General features: G+C 41.6%; 1 protein-coding gene across 2 annotated transcripts in view; it reads right to left on the minus strand.

Moving 5' to 3' along the window:
• Positions 1-22,857, minus strand: part of ADSS2 (adenylosuccinate synthase 2) — a 34,864-nt gene extending 12,007 nt beyond the window's left edge. Inside the window, exons 1-6 of one of the 2 annotated variants that reach the window (XR_005529358.1) lie at positions 22,578-22,843; positions 9,914-10,016; positions 9,044-9,112; positions 8,261-8,311; positions 1,192-1,258; positions 827-934 (exon numbers count right to left, since the gene is read on the minus strand). Coding sequence is in view for 1 of the 2 variants with exons in the window: in XM_039237485.1 (XP_039093416.1) it covers positions 827-934; positions 1,192-1,258; positions 8,261-8,311; positions 9,044-9,112; positions 9,914-10,016; positions 22,578-22,760 (581 nt within the window). In the remaining variant the exon portion in view is untranslated. Of the gene's footprint in view, positions 1-826; positions 935-1,191; positions 1,259-8,260; positions 8,312-9,043; positions 9,113-9,913; positions 10,017-22,577 lie in introns of both variants that reach the window. The other variant, XM_039237485.1, reaches the window with a different exon arrangement.
• Between the last annotated feature and the right edge of the window lie 1,261 nt (positions 22,858-24,118).

Raw genomic sequence — 24,118 nt, forward strand, 5'->3', positions numbered from 1 at the left:
ACTCAAGATATTTTTTATTCAAATTCAGGAATACCAATCATATAATTAGGGTGATGTGTGGGGAGGGAAGGGGACGGACTAAGATCTTACATCTGTGTAATTTATATTAGTATAAATTAGATTACACTGTGTGAGAAACAAAAGGGGACAAGCTACACAATGCATTTTAAAGAGACAGAGGCAGAATTTAGCAACTGATCTCTATTTTCAGTGGCGGTGCCCTGTCGGCACAGACAAACCATGGCCTGAAAATGGATACAGCCGCTGGATCTAGGATGCTACCTCTTATTAAACACAAGCAATTAACTCCCTGTTGCCAAGTCACCATACAGCTTTGATGATTATGAGGTTTCTCATGGAGATTTTGCTAGTGCATGAGCATCCATGAGGCAATTCCTATTTTTTAAGGTGAGCTTGGTACACAATTGTTCACCAGTACCTAAGAGCCTAATCATGTCTAGGCTGGGGGAGTCTCCCTCTGGAACTGAAAACCTGAGGGGTCAAGACTCCAGGGGATGGTAACCCGGCCACAGTACCACCACACCCCCCGGAATCCATTTCTTAGCAAACTATACCAAACCCCAGTCCCTATGTGTAATTCTGGCTTTGCCTCGTTGGGGTACTGCTACGATATCACCAAGGTGCTACTTTTCACGAAGTTAATTTGAAATAAAGTAATAAAAAATAACTTTAATATTCCAAACAAAACAAAAGAGCCAACCACCACTATGCAACCAGACTTCTGATTTTACCAATTTGCATCCTGGATAGGACCAATTCCCAAAATCACATTTGCTCTTTCTATTCGGAAACGCAAGTTAGTTACCTCTCAGAGAATCCCTCAAAGTCAGAAACAAGATCGCACATCCGCAGTCCACTCCGAGCAGCTTTGGAAGAATAAACTGGGCCAATGCCCTTTTTTGTGGTGCCCAAGCTTAAAATAAATCCAAATGAGCTTTGAGTTAGACAAGAAAGATGCACTTCTTGCGGTCGGATCATTGCAAAGAATGAAGTTACTTCGACTATTTCCTGTGTATGCTATTTTCCCTAAGTTTACTGTCACGTTCCTCTGGATTTTCTCTGAACTCTAAACAGATATGCTAATGGTCTTTCTTAAACCTCTGGCCCAGAAGTTAAACATAAGGGTCGGGGTCTGCTTGCTTAACCTGCACCAAAAACAAAAACACATACTTTTTTCCCGCTTGTTCTTGTCTCTGCTGTTCCTGGATACCATCAGCCGCTTGATGAAAATCGAATACTGACGAAAGAAACACCAAATCACAGTTGTTGAAACAGAGATCACATAGGAGGAGCAAAACATAGTGCATTTTAAATGACTTAAGTTATAAATCCCTTTGGCCTAATTTCATCATGACGAATCAAATGGATGCATTTTAAAAAGCAGCAGTAATGGTGGGAGTTAAGTTTCAGCGCCAACAGGTATACTAATACGAAAATATGACCAATCGTTCATTCCTATTAATAACTGCAAACTATACTATTTAAAACTGGTCAGGGGGCACCTGGGTGGCTCAGTCGGTTGGGAGTCTGGCTTCGGCTCAGGTCATGATCTCAAGGTTCGTGGGTTTGAGCCCCACGTCAGGCTCTGTGCTGACAGCTCAGAGCCTGGAGCCTGCTTTGATTCTGTGTCTCCCCCCTCTCTGCCCCTCCCCTGCTCATGCTCTCTCTCTCAGAAATAAATAAAAAACGTTAAAAATTTTTAAAAATAAATAAATAAATAAAAATAAATAAAACTGGTCAGTAAGAGGGTAACTTTGGAGCCTGCCATACAATTCCACGAAGCCCCATCTTCTAGGACACCCTCTCTTCTTCAAGTTCTACCCTCCAGGCATCTGTGCGTTATTCTGACAGCTCCCCTCCCTCACCAGTCCCAAACGCCAATCGGCTCTCACAACTGTGGCCTCCTAATGAGTGTGCATATTTCCACTCTTGGAAATTCAGAATGTCTCTAACTCGTAACTCTTAAGGCAGCAAAACCATCTTTCCAAGACACAAATATGATGTCACTACCTTGAAAAACTTGAAGCCTTGAAAAACTCAATGGCTTTCTGTTGCTCAGAAGAAAAAGACAGAACTCTGTTAGGTGGCCTCTCTTCCGGTGCCGTGTGCTCTGGTCCCCTTTCTGCCTCTGGGTCGCACGGGCATTCCTTTACGTTGATGGCAACTGGCGGACGCTGGTGTGTGAATGTGTCCCCTCCACACCTGCGCGCACGCTCACACCCGCGCGCCTTCCCACCAGGGCTTTAGGAGTCTCAGGACCGTGTCAGCTCACCAGCTGGTTTCCTGTGTCTACAAGTTCTCAAATATTTACCGACTGAATAAACAGCTAATTGATGGAACAGGCAGGCCTAGAATTTTGTCTTAGAACTTTTAACCAAGGCTTTTGTTTCTAAAAAGCCAGGCAGGAATATAATTTACACACCATAAAATTCACCTGCTTGCAGCGTGCAGTTTAATTACTTTCCATACATGAAACGATGGCTTCCTTTCCCTAATGTTATTGCTTCCAAATAAGTTGAAATGTATACATTTTACACAGAAAGATCGATGTAAGCTTCCTAGAAGCAATGGTGGCTTGGGTAAAAGAACTATTTGGCGGTATCAGAAAGCTACTACTGGCGAGCCTGGCTGGTTCAGTCAGTTGAGTGTCTGACTTCAGCTCAGGTCATGATCTCACAGTTCAAGAGTTCGAGCTTCACATCAGGCTCTGTGCTGACAGTTCAGAGCCTGGAGCCTGCTTTGAATTCTGTGTCTCTCTCTCTGCTCCTCCCCCACTCATGCTCTCTGTGTGTGTCTCTCTCAAAATTGAATAAACATTTAAAAATTTTTAAAAAAGAAGTCTACTATCGTAATTACAGATGTTGAAACTAGAAAAATTCTAGGAAACCTGACCTTAATTTAACCTCCCCTCTGATTAACTTGAGACCCCACAACCTTCTTCTGCCCTAATTTCGTCCTCCGAGAGGCTACAACATTATCAAGGCAGTCCTCAACCCAGCTGTGTGTGGTTAACAGATTTCCCTAGTGGTCTCGAACGGGCGTTTTGACACTTCTTACACTAGGTGATTACAATACAGAAACTACATTGTTATTGGGTGATATAAAATTATCCCGTAGATCACCATCTGTTTTAGTGCCGCAGAACCCGGTAGCAACGGCATCCTTAAACTACACCGGCATCCTGCACACCCAAAGGTCTCTATGGGAATGTTCTGGGCAATATTATTTGTAGTAACTCAATACTGAAAATGAGTCAAAATTTCATTAATGTACAATGGATAAATTGTGGCATATTCATACAAAGGGATACTATTCAGCCATGAAAAAAAGTATAAAATATTGCTTCATTTAACAATAAGGATGAATCTCACGGGCACACTGTTGAGTGGAAGCAGACGCAACAGATTAGATAAATGTGTAATTTACATGAAATTCAAACGACACAAAGCCACTCTACAGTGAGGGAACAGTAGTTACCCTTGGTGAGAGGGAGTAGATAAGCACTAGGAAAGGTCATTAGAGTAATTTTGTTTGTTTAACTGGAATATACTAACCTCGAACATGCCTTTCAGGTGTACAACATAAAGATTCGATACTTGTATGTATCGCAAAATGTCTGCCACAGTTAACATCCTTCACCATAAAGAGCCACATGTCTTTTGTGATGAGAACTTCTAAGATCTTAGCAACTTTCAAACGTGCCATGCAGCAGAATCAACTAAAGCCACCGTCTGCACGTTACAGCTCCATGATTTACATTTGTAACTGGAGGTGTGTAACTCTGACCACCCTCACCAATCTGGCACACCGCCCAGCCGCCTGCCCCCAGCAACTACCAAGGGGTCTTTGAAGTTTGTGAGGCTTGGGGTGTTTCCTTCTCAGAACTGCTTTGACGGTTCTGGTTCTTGTACTTCCACAGGTGTTTTGGACTGTTTGTTCTATTTCTGTGAAAAATATGACGGGGACTGCACCGAATCTGTCGAGTGCTTTGGGGAGGACAGACATTTTCACAACATGGATTCTTCCAATCCAGTTATTCATGTCTGCTTTAATTTCTTTCATCAAGATCAGTGTACGGGTCTTTTACATGCTTGGCTAGCAGAGTAGCTTCTCAGGGCACTAGAAAGGCTTTGTTTAACAAGGTAGACAGTGATTAGAGGGGTAAAATATGCGTACAATTTCTGTGCATTTTGCTGTAGTGTGTGGTAGGTTAAAATGATTACTTACATCTAATAATAGCTATCATACACTATTAGGGATTAGTTTATTACCATGTACGGCCAATAACCATTCTAATTTACTTTAGAGGGGCCAGAAGAGTTCTTTAGCAGTGGTTTCATTAAAACTCAGACTTAGCAAAAAAGCGAGATGTTGGAGGAAGCTATTTCTTTTGAATAAAAAAAACATTTTGCATTTAAATATTTGCTGTATGTTCTATGCCCAAATTAGTTACAGAGGCAACTTGCAAACCACAAATAAATGGCTGATGGAAAGCAGGCAAACCATATTTTTCAGAAATTGGATTTAGTACCTTGCCACTGAGCTAATGTTTTCTTAGATTTTCCTAGGCCCTGGGGAGCTATTAGTGAAATCAGAATAATTACTTTCCTAAGGCTTCGTCGTGGCACGGAGCTTTAATACCCCCACTAATACTGTTTTTGAAAGAACAGTCTTTGTGTGAGGTTGCTGTGAATATCTCTTCCAACGTCTATAGCCTACATACTGAAAACAAAAAATGCTGCCTTGGGGACTCAGTCCAATTTTTAAAATAAAAGATAATTATGCATTCTCACTAGGTAAGTTTTATTAACACCATCTTTTATTATTATAGTTAAGTGTTATGAACACGATTAATGTTACACCATATTAATGTGTCCACGTGAGCCTCAGTATCCGTCACACCCACTTTGCTTGCTTCTCCTCTATTTTCTCGGCTCTTCTTTCCTCTAAGTTGTGTTTTGGGTTTTTTTCATTGTGGCCACTTACTATGAGATCTACCCTCTTAAGAGATGTTTAAGTCACAAGAGAACACTGCTGCCTACAGCCTCAGCGTCATACAGGAGGTCTCTAGAACTTATTCATTGGTCACCTCCCTCGGGAGATGACACGAACGTCATCTTGGCAGTGACAAGCCACTTTATCGGAAATTATAAATCGCTACCCACCTTCTCCAAACTGCCAGACGCGACCCCCGGCTCCCTTCTCTCCTCAGAACACATCATTACATGCCATGGGGCGTTTATTCCATATTTGCCTTGTCTGCCATCTGTCTGCCCTACCTGCCACACCTCAGTGCCCACCACTACGCCTGGCACACGGCAGCCACTCAACAGATAGTCGCTGAATCAAAGCACAGACACCAAACAACCTGGATTTCAAATGTTTCAAGAAATGTAAAGTCTGAGCCATTTCTCAGGTCTCTTTCCATCAATAAGCACCTCTTACATTACAAATTTTCTTAGGAGTTTCAATGTGACAGGGTGTAATTATACTGTAGTGGTTCCCTGAATGCCTGCTTAAGTATACTAATGTAAAAAACTGGCCAACAATGGACTCACTTAAACATTTCCTTAAAAGAAAATTAGCTGTTTAAAGCAAAAATTTAAGAATGCATTGTAGAGCTTCTAACAACAAAAACATGAAACGTAGGGCAGTAATAACACAAAGGACTGGAGAAGGGGCATATAAACATTGCCTTGTACAAGTCTTGGGTTAAACGTGGTATCATGTTAAGGCGGATAATGATGATTTAAAGCTGCATATTATAAATTCCAGAGCAACTACCAAAATTCACAAAACAGGAGGTATAATTAATCCATCAATAAATAGCGCAGATAATATTTAAAATATTAAATCAAAAAGAACTCAGGAAATGAGGGAAAAAAGACAATGGAAGGAACAAATAGAAAACAAAAAGCAGATATAAATTCAACCATAATGTTAATTAACTGTATTTGAAAATAAATGACCTAGGGGCGCCTGGGTGGCTCAGTTGGTTAAGTGTCGGACTTCGGCTCAGGTCTTGATCTCGCGGTTCATGGGTTCAAGCCCCGCGTCAGGCTCTGTGCTGACAGCTCAGAGCCTGGAGCCTGTTTCAGATTCTGTGTCTCTCTCTGTCTGACCCTCCCCCGCTCATGCTGTCTCTCTCTCTCTCTCAGAAATAAATTAAAAAAACAAAAATTAAAAAAATTAAAAAATAAATAAAAATAAAAATAAATGATCTAAAAACTCCAATTAAAAGCAGCAGTGCCACAATGAATAAAAAGCAAGACCCTATATTTCGTCTATAATAAATGCCCTGCAAATACAAAAATATACATAAGTTAAGGATGATTAGATCGAAAAAGGTACGTCATGCAAACGCCGATCTTAAGAAAGGCCTGCTGGCTCTCTCACTGAGGAATATTACCACAGTGCATGCCTGTGAGTATCAATATACATGCGGACATTTCATCACAATGAAAGTTAATTCACCAAAAATGTAAATTTAAGTAGACACACCGTCCACCTGGGCTTCGAAGCACACAAAGCAGAAACTGACAAGGGCTGACAAGAGAAACCAACAAACCCAGTTATTTTTGGAGGTTTCAAGGTGCCCCTACATGACTGACAGCAAGTAGACAGAAGCAGCGAGGACACAGAAGACATGAACACTGTTTAACTGACACTTAAAGAACACTCCAGGGGCGCCTGGGGGGCTCAGTCGGTTGAGCATCCAACTTCGGCTCAGGTCATGATCTCACAGTTTGTGAGTTCGAGCCCCGCGTCGGGCTCTGTGCTGACAGCACGGAGCCAGGAGCCTGCTTCGGATTCTGTGTCTCCCTTTCTCTCTGACCCTCCCCTGCTCACTCTCTGTCTCTCTCTGTCTCTCAAAAATGCATAAACATTAAAAAAACTTTTAAAGAACACTCCACTCTCAACAGAACACATATTCTTAGTGCACGTGGAACATTAACCAAAACGGGCCCTATGCTAGGCCACAAAACAAGTCTCAACAAATTTAAAATGACCGAGAACACAACACACTGAGTATATTCTCTGTCTACAACAAAGTCAGGAATAAATAAGGGAAATCAGAAAAATCATCCAATATTTACAAATTTAAACGTATTTCTCAATAACTCATGGGTCAAAAATAGAAATCACCAAAAAGTTACAAAGTATTTTCAACTGAATGGGAATAAATGTACAAAATGTCACTATTTGTAGAATGTAGCTAAAGTAGTATTAGAGACACATTTACAGCTTTAAATGCTTTTATTAGAAAAGAAAGGTCTAACGTCAATGATCTAATAAGCTTCTAGAAGAAGCGAGCAAATTCAACCCCCAAAGTATGTCAGTCCAGCACAGTTTACTTCAGAGATATCATTTTATTGGGTTAGTAAGGTTACCCATAGGCTTCAAGCCTCTGATGGTAATTTGGAGGCTCGGTTACTTGGCTGATACTTAAGAACCTTGATGGGGCTGCTCTTACGGGAGACATTTGTATTTAAATACAATTTAAGAGTTTGCATCAGTCAGTTCTGTTGCTTCCCTGTTAGTGTCTCAAAATCAAGTTACTGATAATTAACAATTCTATCACCTCAAAGGCAGAACAGTAACGCGGAGACAAACTTCAAACTCACTGCCAGCTAGTCGAAATGAATTTTAGAATCCAGTTTGCTCTAACAGTGGATGAGGGGGCTACACTGACTAAAGTCTGAACCACTGAAAAAGCCACACTGGTACATTTTACACACAAAGAGTCACTCTAAATATTTTTGCCGGACAGAAGGCCTGCTTTTACAGGCCTTTTAATGCGCAAATAAATGCTCTTCATATTTGATATGGTTTATTTTATGTTATTATTTTCGGTAGACTTCACACCCAGTGCGGGGCCTGAACTTCCAACCCGGAGATCAAGACCTAAGCTGAGATCAAGAGTCAGATGCTTAACGAACTGAGCGAGCCACGTGTCCCTAAAACACTTTATTTTATAACAGAATTAGAAATGTCTCATGAAATGCCGCTTATGTTATTCACTTGGTTAGCTAATTCTTTCTTCAGACATAGGTAAATTTTAGCTTAGTCCTTTATCAAAAGAGAAAAAAAAATTACTAACATTTCATGTCGCTGGAGCCGAATTATTATAATCCATCCTACTTAGTTTTCAGTAAAATTAACAAAAAAAAAGGCTACCAAATGTGATAACTTTCTGAGAATAAGGCAGTTATAAGAAAATGCCTGATGTGCCCCTTACCAATATGAGCTCTGTCAGATATGATAAGCCTTTTTTCCCAGCCTTCCAGACCTAAAGGGAAGGAGAAAAAAGATACAGTTAACTGAACATTTTGTATAATTTTTAAACCTTAATTTCTTTAGAGATACAATGTTTCAAAGTGTTTTTTCACGGAAGTACTCACTTATACATCTTGTCTTCTGTATAGGATACATACTTAACAGGAATGTTCTGATCTGTCATTCGTTACAGATAAGCTTATGCACAAATTCTATCTTTCTGAATGTTTAACTCTAAAGCGCTTTAAACTCAAGTCACTCAGAGCCACATAAAATACTTCTCTAAGAATCCAAAAGCAAATGGTGGGGAAATGTTTTTGTTAGAAGCAGGGGAGGGGGAATTAGTTGCAGAGCAGGAGAAAAGAAAAGAAAAAAGAAAAGGGAGTTACTCTGGGGAATAGCACCCTTTCCCAAAAGACTGGGATTAAGGGTGTCTGGGTGGCTCAGTCAGTTAAGTGTCAGATTTCAGCTCAGGTCATGATCTTCATTTGAGTTCAAGCCCCAGTCGGGCTCTGTGCTGACAGTTCAGAGCCTGGAGCCTGCTTCAGATTCTCTCTCTCTCTGTTTCTCTGCCCCTCCCCCTCTCATACTCACTCGCTCGCTCTCGCTCTCTCTCTCAAAAATAAATAAACATTAAAAAAAATTAAAGTATAAGACAAAATGTTAAGTTGTCCGGCATGAGATTTTCCAACAAACTTTACAATAAACAAACCAGTTACCAGGCAAAGCGGTCAGTCATTCATACCTTTTCCTTTTTGGACATTTTTCTCTGCTTCCTCAAATAATCCGGGTAGATGAATTACCACACCATTTCCTAAAGGAAAGCAGAAAAACAAAAACAAAAAACCTTAAATATCTATACTTATAATACAGATATACATAAGGATACTAAAATACAGACATCTGTGATAATCCTCATTTGGAGCAGCAGATATATGAAGGACTAAACAAATAGACTATCTGATCTATCAGGGAGTTACCACAGAAATGATTCCAAGTTTTTAACAGGAGCGTAATGTAAATACACACAGAATACACAACACTAAAATTACATTCAATATAATTTGAAATTTCTTTGAAACAAAGTGAAACTTGTTTTGAAAGAACCTGGTTAGGTCGGTCTAGGCAAACTGCGCCAGGTTATGACGCTAAATCGATGTCTTTAAAATTGGGGAATCATACCCTCTTGGTGGCCGTAAAATCAACTTAGTGGGTTGTGATTAGCATTTTTAAAGATAAAAAAACTAGGATAAAAAACTTCAGACTGCATCATCATTGTTATAAGGGTTCAGAATCAATCCATGGAACACCTCTTGTGTTTCTGACTGTGCATCAGTGTTTGGAAAGCTGATTTGATGATCTAATACTACTTTATCAAATTAAGGTTGCGAATGACCACAGTTAAATGCAAATTATTCCAAAAAGTATTAGTGCTACAAGACAGAGTTGTAAAATAGCCAAAGTTAGGTATACTCCAGAAGGTACGAAGGTCAAGATTAATAAAGGATCAGTGATTATTTGAGCAGTGAGAGATGAAATCAACTTGGATAATGAAAAATGAACACCATTATCAACTGAGGGAAAAAACCCCAAACAGTTCAGTTTATACACTCACCAATGAATGCGGTCACATTTGGATTAATTATTCCACTGGGTAAAAGATGAAAATCATATTCCACAGAATCTACAACAACCGTATGGCCGGCATTATTTCCTCCCTGAAAATATAAGACAGGGGACAATTGACCCAGACGATAAATATGACAAATAATACATCTCCCTTCCAAAGTGAATTAGTAATTTCTTTTAAAATGTCAGTATAACTGAAGAAAACCCAAGTACATATTTGCCACAAACACTTATTCTTTAGAGGCTTTACAATAGTTCAGCTATCCCCTCTTTCCCCACCACAGTACCCTGGTGTGGTTTTTCCTGACAGGATCTAGAAAACTAGTAAATTCAGGTTTCTAGAAGGTAGAAAGACATCTCCCCCTCTTAAAAGAGGAAAAATGTGAGAAAAGATACAGGGAACAATTAGTTATTCTGGTTTGGGCACTATAGAGGATACGCAGCGATCTAATTCATTATCTGTGATATTTTATCCAAACACAGAAAAATCCCTAGATCAGAAGAGTAATCATGCCAGTTGCCCTAACTTGGCATAAACATTCATGTAATTCCCACTGTACTAAGATGCTGTCAGGCAGCTCTGTGACCTGAAATTTGTATTCTTACAGGGACTTATCAGCTAGGAAATCTCCAAGTAACTCCTTCAAATACTGGCTATCCGGAGCCTCCAGTTCTTTTTTTTTTTTTTTTTTTTTTAATGTTTTATTTATTTCTGAGAGAGAGAGAGAGACAGCGTGAGCATGGGAGGGTCGGGGGGCGGGGGGGGGAGGAGACACAGAATCCGAAACTTGAGCCTCCAGTTCTTAAATGTGTAAGTCCGTCTTGTGAGTTCGTTTAGTACAACCCCGAATCCGCTCATATCTGGAGAAAGTAATACACTGGGGTCAAGGAATCTTTAAAGCTGAGGAATACACTATAACCCCACAGTGAAATCTCCACTCTGTGAAGCAGGTGCCTAAAATAGTCAACACAAAGCAAAATATGAGGTCAGATTACAAAAATTAGGTACATAGGAGACTGATTATTAAGTGACCAGATAATTTTTCTATTTCTTTTTTTTTTTTTAAGTTTATTCATTTATCTTGAGAAAGGGAGACAGAGACAGAGAATCCCAAGCCAGCTCTGCACCATCAGCTCAGAGCCTGACCTGGGGCTTGAACTCACAAACCAATAGATCACAACCTGAGCCAAAATCAACAGTTGGATGCCGAACCAACTGAATCACCCAGGTGCCCAAATCTTCCAATTTCTAAGCTTAAAAAGCATTAAAAAAAAAAACCCACAAATCAACTGATATGTTTAAACTTCTACATAATATTAACAAAAAGTTTTAAGTAAACAAACTGGGAATATATTTGCAACAAATAGATACTTTAACAACATCCTTGCTGGACACTAAAAAAAAATTCCAATCAAAACTCTATGTCCTGAGAACGACTAGTTTAACATTATCCCAAGGCTATTTTTGACGAAATGAATGTTATTTACTTTTTACCAAATCATCACTAATCACGAATTCACAAAACCTGCCAGAAAACAGGTCTTGCAAAGAAAGAAAAAAGGAAATGCCTATTTATACTGTTCTCCACAAACACAAAGAATTGCCTGCGTTAAGACTAGCATCTGCCTGTGTCAGGTAGGTTTAAAACAATACAGAAAAAGCCTGGACAGTGGGGGCCTTCAGTCTGGAAGACAACAGGCCGGGAGCAGGACAGGGGACAGACAGAAGCAGGAAGAGGGACTTGCAACACTTCCCCCGCTCCATATACCGAGGGGACGCGTGTGTATTTCCTCACTATTGTAATAAGAAACATCTGCATATGATAAGAGGCTCTGAAGGATGCGCCCACCAGCCCCTCCTTACCCGTCACTGTCACCACCAGGTTCTGGTGTAACCTCCGGAGGTAATTTGCATGAGCAAACAGGTGTCTGTATACTGTTTTATTGCACACATCCAAATGGCAGCGAACTGTATACTCTTGGGCAGCTTGTTTTTACTTAGCAAATCTGAGCACGCGTTCCATACCTTGCAAACTGAACCACCTCATTCTCTTCAAGGTCCTACCGTACAGCTTTTTATAGGGTCACAGGCATAATTCATTTCCCACGAGAGGCGTCCGGGGTGTTTCCAACCTCTTGTCCTCAGAGACAATGTCACAGTAGCACTTCCTGGTGCATACTTTATCGTGACTTCACACTTCTGCGAGTTTGCCACCAATTCTGATAGAGTCCTAAAATAAAAATAACTCCCAGGACAATTCTTACTTGGTGTTTATAGCTTTTCTTCCACTCCGTCCCTCATGCCAACATTAGCTTTTCTGATAGTGACTTTTTATGATTTAGGAAACCTCCCCCAAACTTTCAGGAGAAATCTTTGTGGAATATAAAGCTCATTAAAATTTCTGGAGATGCTATGAAGACACTCATTTGTTATTAATTCTGAATTGTTATAAACCGCTAAATCTAATAAATTGTCTGCAACTGTTATAAAGTATGAGTGACTTTATAACAACAAAACCAGTAAAGCGTTATTACTTCTGCAAAATCGGTTATTTTTTCAGTCCACCATTTGCCTAAGATACAAAACTACACCACAATTTTTGGAGTAAACCTCTAAGGTCAGTCTCCTAATTTACACAAAACTACTTTTACAGATGCACTAATAGAATCATTCGGTGAAACAATTATTAACTCGGTGCTGCCCACTCACGTTCTTACTGTGTAACCAAACCCTACTCTCGTAGATAATATTTTACCCAGATAGGCTGTGACGGTGGCAGTAACCTAATAAAGCGGATTGTTTGTCACGGGTTGTGAGAGATGAAGCTTGGGGGATAGACTGGTGTAATTCGTTACGTTCTTCCAAGTTTACAGGTGGTGGCTCAGGCTGGAAAAGTTCAGCTGCAAAAAGGCTTGAAAATCGCACCTTAGTGAATGGCTGAGCTCATTCAGACATTAATCAGCCTTTTCAATAACCAATGTCCTATATTCAGGCTTACCACAGGATTTAAATCTCATTTAAATTCTATTTGGTTGAGCCTGAAAATATGGTTAAATATACCCAGAATAACCCTAGATTATCCTCTTAAGGAGCTAGGGGAGAAAATGTTAAGTGTGCTTATTAGTATATCTGCTCATTAGTGCCCCAGGGGAACTGGGGTAGGTCTGCTTCTAATCCCCAAACACACAACTCTGCAGAAAAGACTCCTGAGGTGAACTGAGAGGGGAGTTACCCATAAGGAGCTTCCTGACAAGGTGATCTATACACGAAACAAGTTTTAATAAACTGTCGTGCTTTGCAAAATGTGACAGATGCCGCTTCAAATTTGAAGTGTCTATTTGGCTGCTAACCTAAAATATTCATAAATTATGTGCAATAGACAAAATTCACCTTGAGAGCTCAGGCAATTGTCTCTAAACAGACTATACCAGTCCAAGGAGAGGTCAGTATCTTAGCAAACAGCACAACATGGTTTGGATATGCGCACCTCTGCCAACCACCGCCTCACCCTCCCTCCACCCTGCAGTGAATCAGGAGGGCAGAGTGTGTGAACCGCAGGCTTCCACGTCTGTGATCACAACGCCTCTCACATGGGCAGCTCTACGAGTGCCAAGAATAAATAACAAGAACATATGTACTTAATCATATGTACTTATAACACATAACATATATACGTGTATGTATATATGTATGTAATAGAACATATATACTTATAATTCTCGTAAGTAGCACTGGGGAGGCCAGAGAGTAATATATAAATGATAGGAGACAAATATTTTCTTGTCTATTTTTAACGGAGATGTACTACTCACTTCTCAACGCAAAATTTCTGCAAAACAAACTTGATAAATTATCCCACTACAGTCATATATTCATATTCATATATTCATATTGATAGTTACACGTAACTATCTCTTGCTGTTTTGTTAAATTCACATCACGCATGATCCTAGTCACTCATGTAGCATTTCACACTTTTAATTATCAAAGCTGTAGGTTTTATGTTACTTAACTAAAAATACAGAACGTGTTTAATTGTTACACAATCAAACGAGCTGAGGGGCGCCTGGGTGGCTCAGTCAGTTAAGTGTCCAACTTTGGCTCAGGTCATGATCTCAGGGTTCGTGGGTTCGAGCCCTGTGTAGGGCTCTGTGCTGCCAGCTCAGAGCCTGGAGCCTGCTTCAGATTCTGTGTCTCCCTCTCTCTCTGACCCTCCCTTGCTCACGCGCTTGCTCTTTCTCTCTCAGAAATAAATTTAAAAAATTTTTTAATTAAAAAAAAAAGCTGTGGACTAGCAATTAATGTTTTCCAGATCAATGATATCAATAGAGAAAATATTGTTTAATAATTCTCAGATGTCTGAATTTCTTAAACATTTTAAATTTTGAAATTTACCCTCTAAACTCTAAATTTCTTTCTAAAAGAAAGAACCCAGTGGGAACCCAAAATAACTGCATACTATGTGTTGTTACTTTGAGGGAAAACATAAGTTTATAATGCTTTAAATGTTTTTCCTATACTGAATATCACGAATAAATGCAAATCCACTATATTGAAGTAAAAAATAAACATATGAAAGAAAATCCAAACAGGTCTCATCAGTCACAAAACATCCCCTAACTTGGTATTTATTTTTACTGATTCTCTTCTACTATTATTCTTGCTTTAAGATTAAATGCAAATAAAATATTAAATAAGCTGCTTAATGACCAAGAATAAAATGTCTCTCATTGACATAAACTAGAACATTATGATGGGAGGGAAAGGAGAAATAAAATTCTATGTTCTCAAAGGTAAAGATCAAAATTTTTGATATACGCTTTAGTTTTATAAACCATTCCTAAGATAGGTCATTTTCATTGTTTTAATTATAGTTAAAATAATCAAAACACATTTTTTTCAAATGTTTATTTTAGAGACAGAGAGGGCAGGGGAGGGGAGAGAGAGAAGGAGACGGAGGATCCCAGGTGCGCTCTAAGCTGACAGCAGAGTCCAATGTGGGGCTCAAACTCTGGAACTGTGAGATCATGACCTGAGCAGAAGCTGGATGCTTAACTAAGTCACCCAGGTGCCCCAATAAAAACCCACTTAATTCCAAACATTCTTCCCTCTAGAAAAGCTGTGGGTCCACAGTGTATTTAAGACTGTTAGCAAACAGTTCACAAATAAAAATAACCAGGAACTAGTCTTTCCTCATTGTGCATTTTCCTATATGAAATTAACTCTCCTCAGCTAGACCTTTTATGTGTTCAGTCCCTTTTCTTGCCCTTCCCCACAAACTCCTTTATTTTGTAAATCACAGTAATCACCCCCCTCCGGTCCACAGTAATTGATCCTTACTGGGAAACCTGGTCCGAAAGCCTGAGCCAATCAAGATCCTCCCCTATTGGGAATTTGATTTTGAGTTAGTTAGGGGACACAGGTCACCTAAGGGAGGGGAACGGGAAGGGGAAGGGGAAGGGGAAGGGAAGGGAAGGGAAGGGAAGGAAAGGAAAGGAAAAAGGAAGGAAAAGGAAAGGGAAAAGAAAGAAAAGAAAAGAAAAGAAAAGAAAAGAAAAGAAAAGAAAAGAAAAGAAAAGAAAAGAAAAGAAAAGAAAAGAAAAGAAAAGAAAAGAAAAGAAAAGAAAAGAAAAGAAAAGAAAAGAAAAGATAAGATAAGATTGCCAGTCTGGCTGCTGAGTTCCCAGGAGCTGCCTTTACCTGAGGCCACTGTGAGGACTGGCTACCCCACCCTTGCTTCAAACAAATCCCCATTTTGCCTAAGAGGCTCTCTCCATTGCTTGCAAACAAGAGACTCCAAATGATTCACAACACGAACTAATGGCCATACCGTATGCATACAGCTGCCTGTCTCAAGTTCATGTCTTGCGCTAGTGACAAACTGAATATAAAAAAATGACTCACTTCCAAATGTTAATATGCATGCTGTCAAGAACAAAACTGAAACACACAGGGATGATATAACACTATTCAGTTATTTTGTAACTGTTCTCAGTTGTACACTTACCAATTTGGTTTTAAGCCTAAGAAAGGAGACAATTTTCTTTCCATGGCTCCTCAGAACCAGAGGCTGTCAAGCCTAACTCTAGAATAAAAGGCCTGGATCAGAAAATGGTGATATGCAAAAGTTTCTAATTAAAAAGCTCCAAAAGTCCAAGGGAGATTTAAAGAAAAAATTTTGGGGGCGCCTGGGTGGCTCAGTCGGTTGAGCATCTGACTTCAGCTCAGGTCATGATCTCATGGTTCGTGGGTTCAAGCCCCGCATCGGGCTCTGTGCTGACAGCTCAGAGCTTGGAGCTGCTTCAGATTCTGTGTCTCCCTCTCTCTCTCTCTCTCTCTGCTCCTCCCACACTTGTCTCTGTCTCTCTCTCAAAAATAAATAAACATTGAAAAAGAAAAAAGAAAAAGTTTGGAAGGGAATGAAATGACATTAGTCTGCAAAACTGACTCCAAAAAAAAAAAAAAAAAGTGACTTCTGATTCCCTGACTGAACTTGCTACTAGATCTTCCTCTTCCCCAAATGACCCCTCTGAGTTCCTGCTGTGACAGCGGAGGTGAAGACACAGTAAAGGGCCTCCTGCCCTGTTATAAACCCAAAACAATGGTGTCTGCAGCGACAGGTGTCCAAGAGTCCAGAGCTGACACTTTGGTGCGCAAGCCTGGAGGCTCTCAGGCCACTGAGGCCTCTAACATGGTCTGTGCGTCTTCGCTTTATCCTTCTGCTCTGAATGCACAAACACCGCACTATAATCATAGAGCTCAAAGTGAACATCCATGCACGACAGTTACTGCTCTGGATTCCGCGGAGAGCGGGCGTGCCTCAGACCCCGCGCCTCCCAACTATGCCAGCAAGCAGGCAAGGGTTCCTATTTCCTGCCTCGAGTCTTTAAGCATCTTAGAAACCTAACAGTCTTCTGAGACCGTGCTTATTACCTGTGCTGGTTTCTTCATATAGTGTGAGACCTGTGCCTGTCTTTCCACAGGAAACATTTCACTTTGTGCCAAAACTAAAACACGTGTCAATCCACAGCAATAAAGTAAGGATGACTACCGTCTTATGAAGACATTCCTATCATTGCAACTGGCTTATGATTTCAAAGGAGAACAGGTTAAGTTACTACCGGTAAGTCGATCAATTAAACTATTCAACGGTAACCAGACACACTAGAGAGGAGGAGAAAACATATACTGGGTATCTGAATTTCTTTTTAACAAAGACATCCAAGCACACTGCTCAGTTCTCTTTTAAAGGCTTAAGATACCCTCTTTACCTTACATTATTACGGTTACCTTCCAGTTTCGTGCACAGATAAATGTCACACACATGATGAAAAGCTTTGGAGGATCTTAGGTTCCTAATCAAGACCCTTTGTAGGCACTAAACTCTAATACACATACTTACTACACCAGGGTCATGGATGGGAAGACCAGACATGCAACCAAACAATGCATAAACCAACAATGTGGGATGTGACTTTTGTAAAAGCTTGAGAAAAGTTCACCTAATCATTACTTTTATAAAGACATTTTCTTAAAAACTGAAATTAAACTGCAGATATCAAGTTAAAAAATATTTTTCTCATGAATAAAACTCTTCCTTTAAAAAGGTTTTAAAAAGCTCAATATAGACAAAAATCTGCGCAATCTGAATTACATAGAATCAAAAGTTGGTTCAATGCAAACAGCTGTCCAACGTTGGAGCCAGAGTGGTCTTCTGTTCACGGTTCCCACCTGTGTTCCTTTCTTACACCGGTTAAAGTCTGGATCACGTCTAGAAATTTCTTTGAGACCAGGAGCTTAACCCTTTCCTGGAAATAATTTTAACATCTCCCTGTACAAGTTAATTGACTGATGGCATGAGTTCCAGTCCATCCAATGATGGTCACTGATCTCCACTTATTGGTGAATGGCTCATCCATACTGATCTTTAGTGTCAAAATGCGACATAGTCCCCAAAAGATAATATAGCTAAATTCATGTCCAGGTATAGAAAGCTAGTAGCTATATGTCAATTTACCATTTCACTCTGGATTTGTTCTGGGCAACAGTTTGACCTAAGGATAATTTGAAATTACCCAACTCACTCACCCGTTGCCACCAAAATTAAAGAAACAAAATAATATTGATCAGGCTCACAGAGATGATCTCATGATTTAACAACTTATGCCTCAAAAGTAGAGATTATACATTAAAAAATTATATATTATATCCTACTCTACTATTATATATATCATTATATATATTATCTATGTTTATCTATATCAACAGAAGAGACTTAGATAGTAAACAACTTGGGACACCCTCATTAACTAAACTTTCAGATCTACTGCCCTCAGCAGACAAAAACTATTTACTAGAATGACATGGCATTCAACTGAAATATGCTGAGGAAATACACACAAAAAATTACAAACATCAGCTATCTCTTCAAGCAGACCCAAGAGATAAGACTTTGATATAAACCATTAAAGCCTCTGAAAATAATGGCACAATATAAAAGTATTAGTTAAAATACTAAATAACAAATGTTAATCCAACAAATACTGGAGATTCCACCTTAAACTCATGCCATTAGCCAATTTAACTTGTACAGGGAGATGTTAAAAGTAATCCAGGAAAGGGTTAAGCTACTGGTCTCAAAGAAATTTCTAGACGTGATCCAGACACCTAATAAATACTGTTGAGGATTTACTTCCTCTCTGCCTCACAAAGTACTTGGTGCTATGGAAAAAAACAACAAGAAAAGCATTAAGTCCTCTTTTTGAGAAAATTTATATTCTAGCAGGGAAAACACAGTAATCCAAGAAAGCAAGATTTAACCAAGTACACCACACACTGGGATACATCTCTGGACTTGGGAAATACTATGAACTATATAAAAACTGTTGATAGGGGACACAGAAATAGCAATTATTATAAACCTGGAAGAACAGTTTACCTTAAGTGCTAATTCTTTACCATCTTTAAAATTGTGGGAAGTGGTTTGGGAGCTAATTTTAGCTGTATAAAGTCAAGGCATTTAAAAACACCTTAGTGGGGTGCCTGGGTGGCTGAGTCGGTTAAGCGTCCGACTTCGGCTCAGGTCATGATCTCCTGGTTCATGGGTTCAAGCCCCGTGTCGGCTGTGTGCTGACAGCAAGCTCAGAGCCTTGAGCTGCTTCAGATTCTGTGTCTCCCTCTCCCTCTAACCTTCCCCTGCTCGCGCTGTCTTTCTCTCTCAGAAAAAAAAAAAAAGAATTAAAAAAATTAAAAGAAAAACACCTTAGTTATCCCTTTTAAATTATCTCTCAATTTTTCTGATTATTCCAAGAAAAAAGTCTCAGCTTGCTGCTGTTAGATCTATTATACTTTTTTTTTTTTTTAACTTACTAATCGCTGGTTTGAGAGACTTCTGCAAATGTCAGCATCTACTACAAATTAACATTTTCTTCATTGTATTTGTTTTCATGGCAAGCCTTTACATACAGCAAGTGACAGGACACACTTTCCTTCATTATTAATTTCAGTTACTATTTTTCTTTATATTAACTTTAAAACCCTGAGGGGAGAAACACAAAGGAAGGGGATACTGTCCTAACTATTCCCGATCACAGGCAACTTCACGGTTAACCAAGACCACCTTGCTTGCTTTCTAGAACAAGAAATAAACCTTGCTTAACAGGTGGTAGAAACTGTAACAGTTAAAAACCTCTGTAGTTTCTACCTAACAAAATAAAGAAAATAAAGTCTAACAGTTTATTTTGGAGGACTGGGGGGGGGGGTTGGGGAGGGTGACAGCAACAGACTTCCCAACAAAGCTACTTTTATGCTGCCAGAAAGGGGCCTTCCTACACCTGGTACTTTAACTCGTTGGCAAACCTGTACCAGTATCTTCCTGCAATCCCGACCTGACAATACGTGTTTATGCAGCAACTGTCCAGCAGACTGTAAGCTCCTTGTGGACACAGTTCCTGCCTTTCTCAGCTTCCGGACTCTGGGACGAAGTGGTTTCCCCTTCATGCCCTGAAAACACTCATTAGGTGATTGTTGGATAAATAAAATATGCCTGGTGTTGGTCTTATACTTACTGCTTTTCCTTAAAAGACATCAACTTAAAATTAAGATATCAGTAGTGGTCGTTCTTTGATGTTAAGCCCTCCACATTTATTTACGAATCTAGAGAATTTACCAAATTAGAAATAACTCCGCATAAATCCTGAATCTGAAATATAGGCCTCAAGTGTGTTCATGAAAATGCCACTAGCTTTGCATCTATTCTTTCCAAAAAAGGCATTTGATATATTTACAGTTAAATGCAATGTCAGTTTTTCTTTTAAAAACTTTATTTTAAATGGGAAAAAATTCCTTTATGATTCCGTTGTCAAACCATGAACACATTATCTGTATCTACTTCTAGAGACACAATCTGTATAAAATCTGAGTTCATGGCATGAATATGACCACAAAAAACATACTAAGTTCTAGCGAAGTACAGATTTCTAGTAATACACAAAACTTAAATCACCAAACAAGGCATTTTTAAGCTAAAAATGTCTTTCTAACGTTGACTTTTCCCAGTGCTCTATATACACTCCCTAGGAATGTCAACATTCCATATTCTTCAGTTTTATAAGCCAGGAGAACTTCATCAAGTAGGAGTCAGCTTACTAGGGCTGACCAAATAATATAAAGTTACCAAGGTGAATCACAAGAGAGATGCTTAAATCTATTCATTACGTAACTACTTTCACTAGCAAAACTAGTGAGAGTCCTTCCAATGATGAGCTGTTAAAAGGCACTTGTACAGGAAGACTTTAGAATTATATAAGGATGGCAGTAAGTCAAGAGTTGACAGGCGACAAAAGTTTGCCTAACAGGTCTGCTCAAAAGTTCCTCCTCTATCTTCCACTAACAGTTTAAAGCCAAACTTGGCTCCTTCCAGTCACTTCTCTCTAGGCTTTCCAAGGGCATAAGATGAGATTGGTCCATGACCTTTTTCAAGAGGACGTTCACGATAACACAGAAACACCTTCTCAGGTCTACAAATTGATTCTACTAATTTTCAAGGAAATATTGAAATCAAGGATTTTTTAGAATAAATGCCATTGATCGTTGCATTCCCCAAACCTTCTTACAACCCAGTGTTACCCAGCCTAAGCATTACTATTTCCCCGGTAAGGAAGATCACAGGGATGACACGGAAGGGGACAAAGAGGCCCAGCCTCTCTCCCTTTCTACCCAGCGAGAGAGTTAGGTATTCTCATACTTGTTTCCCTCTAGCATGGCCAGATCTGATTTTAAGACAAAAGCAAGGCGAAAGCTGGCTTTGGGAGCAGCTCCTAAGGCAATATGGGGCAGGGCTTTCACGTAAACATGCTTGGGAGGAAGGTAGGTAAGTAAGTAAGGTAAGTGGGTCGCCAGAGGGATGGAGGAAGAGAGATCTGAAGGTGGAGAGAGGTAGTGGTGGGGCTAAGTGGCCATGCTAAGACACTGTCTTAGCTAAGGAGTGGGCAGGATGAGTTTCTGCATGCAAAAAACAGTAAACAAACAAAACCAAAACACGACAAATCAGAATATCTGCATTTAGCTCTTCCTAAAAGATGACAGTTTCCGCTTGCTCAAATGACATTATTCAGGTAGAAAGCTTTCAATCAACTGGGCCTACTAACTTGTTACAACGTAACACAGCCCGGCACCGTCACACCCTTCACGAGGAAGGAAGGGGCCTTCCGGCGAGGTAAACAGCAGTTAATTTCAAATACATGACAATTTGTTTTGAAAGTGGCTATTGCCCAACTACTTCGAATTTTGAAACTGGTAATAGTTATCTAAGAGCCTCTACCCAGCCTAGAGGCTGCTTCAAAGCAGCCGACAAATCAGAAGAAAGCTTACACTGAACACCACGTGTCTCCCCGTAGGAAGTACATTACCGTTCCATTTCCCGAAAGTTCACTTTCCCTGTGAGCGTAACAATGTAAATATTTCTAAATCCCACGCTTGACATCCGCGTGTTTACTTGCCTCGCGCGTAAAGGAGCGAGGATTCTTTCCTCTGGGACCGGCAAGTAAAAAACAATCTACCCTTAATATGAATACACGGGGTGCGGAGTCAAACCCCGGGGCCGTTAACGGTGCGAAGCCCGGAGGCCGGGCGTTCGTGTCAACAAAGTGGACGCGAGGAGGCAAAGGTCTGCACGCAGGGGGCCCGCAGGTGCGGGGGGGGGGGGCGGCGAGCGGCTTTCCGGGCGCTTCGAAACCACCCATTCCCACCCGGTCTCCCCGGGCTGGGGTGGGGGGAGGAGGCTGCGGCCGCGCGGGGTCTCCGCCCGGAGTCGGGAGAAGGCCTCGGGCGGGGGCTCCTCAAACTCGGGCCGCATGCCGTCCCCACCCCGGCCCCACCCCCGGCGCCGGCCACTGCCCCCCACGCTGAGGACGGCAGCTCCCGAGGCATCGCGCGTCTCTCAACGGCGCCCCTTCAACCCCCGTTTTCCTCCGGAGCCACCCCCAACCCGTCGGGTCAGGGGGGTCTCTGACCTCCCGCCATTTCTCCACGTCGCCGCCGCTCCGAGCAAGAGAGCACCTCAAGGTGACACCTCCTTTTGGACGACGGATCCGGGTTCCGCGCCCGCGCTCCCGGGCCCCGGCTTCGCGTCAGAGCCCGCTCGCCTCACCTGGCAGCGGCACACGATGTCGGCGTCCTGCGCCAGCAGATCCACTACCTTGCCTTTGCCTTCGTCGCCCCACTGCGCGCCCAGCACCACCGTCACCCGGTTCCCCCCGGGCCGCGCCCCGGGGCGACCGCAGTCGCCGTTGGGCAGGGAGGATGCCGCCGGGTTGCTCTCGGAGAACGCCATGGCTCCGATGACGCGAGGAGAGCCCGAAGGAGCGCGGACTGCGAGTAGTGCGCGGACTGAAGGGCTCTGCGGCCGCCAGCCACATGCGGAGGAAGAACGAGCCAGAGGCCGGCCCCGCCCCCGCCCCCGCCGGGCCGCCCCCTCCAGCCAGGCCCCGCCCCGCTTCCCGCCACAGCCCACTCAAGGGGCGACCATGACTGCCCCGCGCAGGCCGGCCGCCGCAGCACCGCCGGCAGGAAGAGGCCCCGGCGGCGGCGGTTGCCGCCACCCGGGACTGAGGCCACGCCCCTTCCGCAGCCTGGCGCACCACCCCTGAGGGAGCCTGCGAGAGGAAGGGGCAGGGGCGGGGCTTCGAGCGCACTTCGCCGCATCGCCCCGCCTACCCGCCCTTCTCCCGCGTTTCAAACTGGAGAGGCGCGGAGGTGCGTGCTCGAGCGTCGGACTACAGCTCCCGGCATGCAACGCTCTGGGCGGAGGCGACGTTTTCTGAAGCCATGGTGTTTTGCCGTCTGCAGACGTTCATCTTCGAATTGTTTTTTTAACGACTCGTCTCTATTAAGGGACGACATAGCGTGTGCGAAATTCACGGGTGGAATTACATAATACAAATAGGATGGAGTTGGAATGTATAGATTTAGAACTGGAAAAGAAAGGGGCGCCTGGGTGGCTTAGTCGGTTAAGCGTCCGACTTTCGCTTAGGTCATGATCTCGCGGTTCGTGGGTTCGAGCCCCGCGTCCGGCTCTGTGCTGGCTGCCAACTCAGAGCCTGGAGCCTGTTTCAGTCTGTGACTCCCTCTCTCTCTGACCCTCCCCTGCTCACACTGTCTCTCTCTCTCTCCTAGAAATAAAAAAATAAAAATAAAAAAAAAAAAAGAACTGGGAAAGAAAGACCTGGAGGAGACGGGACAAGGATCAAAAAGGGCAAACTCAAAAGTAGAGCAATAGAGGACATTAGAACCGAACATCTAGAGATCAAGTAAAGTTCTAACTCTTCTCATTTTACACATTAGTAACAGAAGCTCAGAGAGGAGAATACTGATGTATAGTTTGTGCCAAATACTGTGATACTGTGATGCACTTAACTCTTTTAATCCCCACAACCATGTAAGGTAAGTAATACTCTCTTGACCTTATTTTGTAGGATTGAAATGTTAGTGAATTGGTACCAAGAGAGCCCAGGCCTTTTTTGTATATTCCACTCCTCTTCGTGTTTCAGTTGCGGTTAGCTTTTGAAATTAACTATGACCTGTAATTCTGATATGAAGTTGCTTCGGAAAAAAAAGTGCGAATAGAGTCGCATTAAATGCAATGTCTACTACGTATATATATCCTATACGCACAATCACGTTCTCTAGTGG

This window comes from Hyaena hyaena, unplaced genomic scaffold, assembly GCF_003009895.1.
Source record: "Hyaena hyaena isolate Hyena2069 unplaced genomic scaffold, ASM300989v1 scaffold_127, whole genome shotgun sequence".
Lineage (NCBI taxonomy): Eukaryota > Metazoa > Chordata > Mammalia > Carnivora > Hyaenidae > Hyaena > Hyaena hyaena.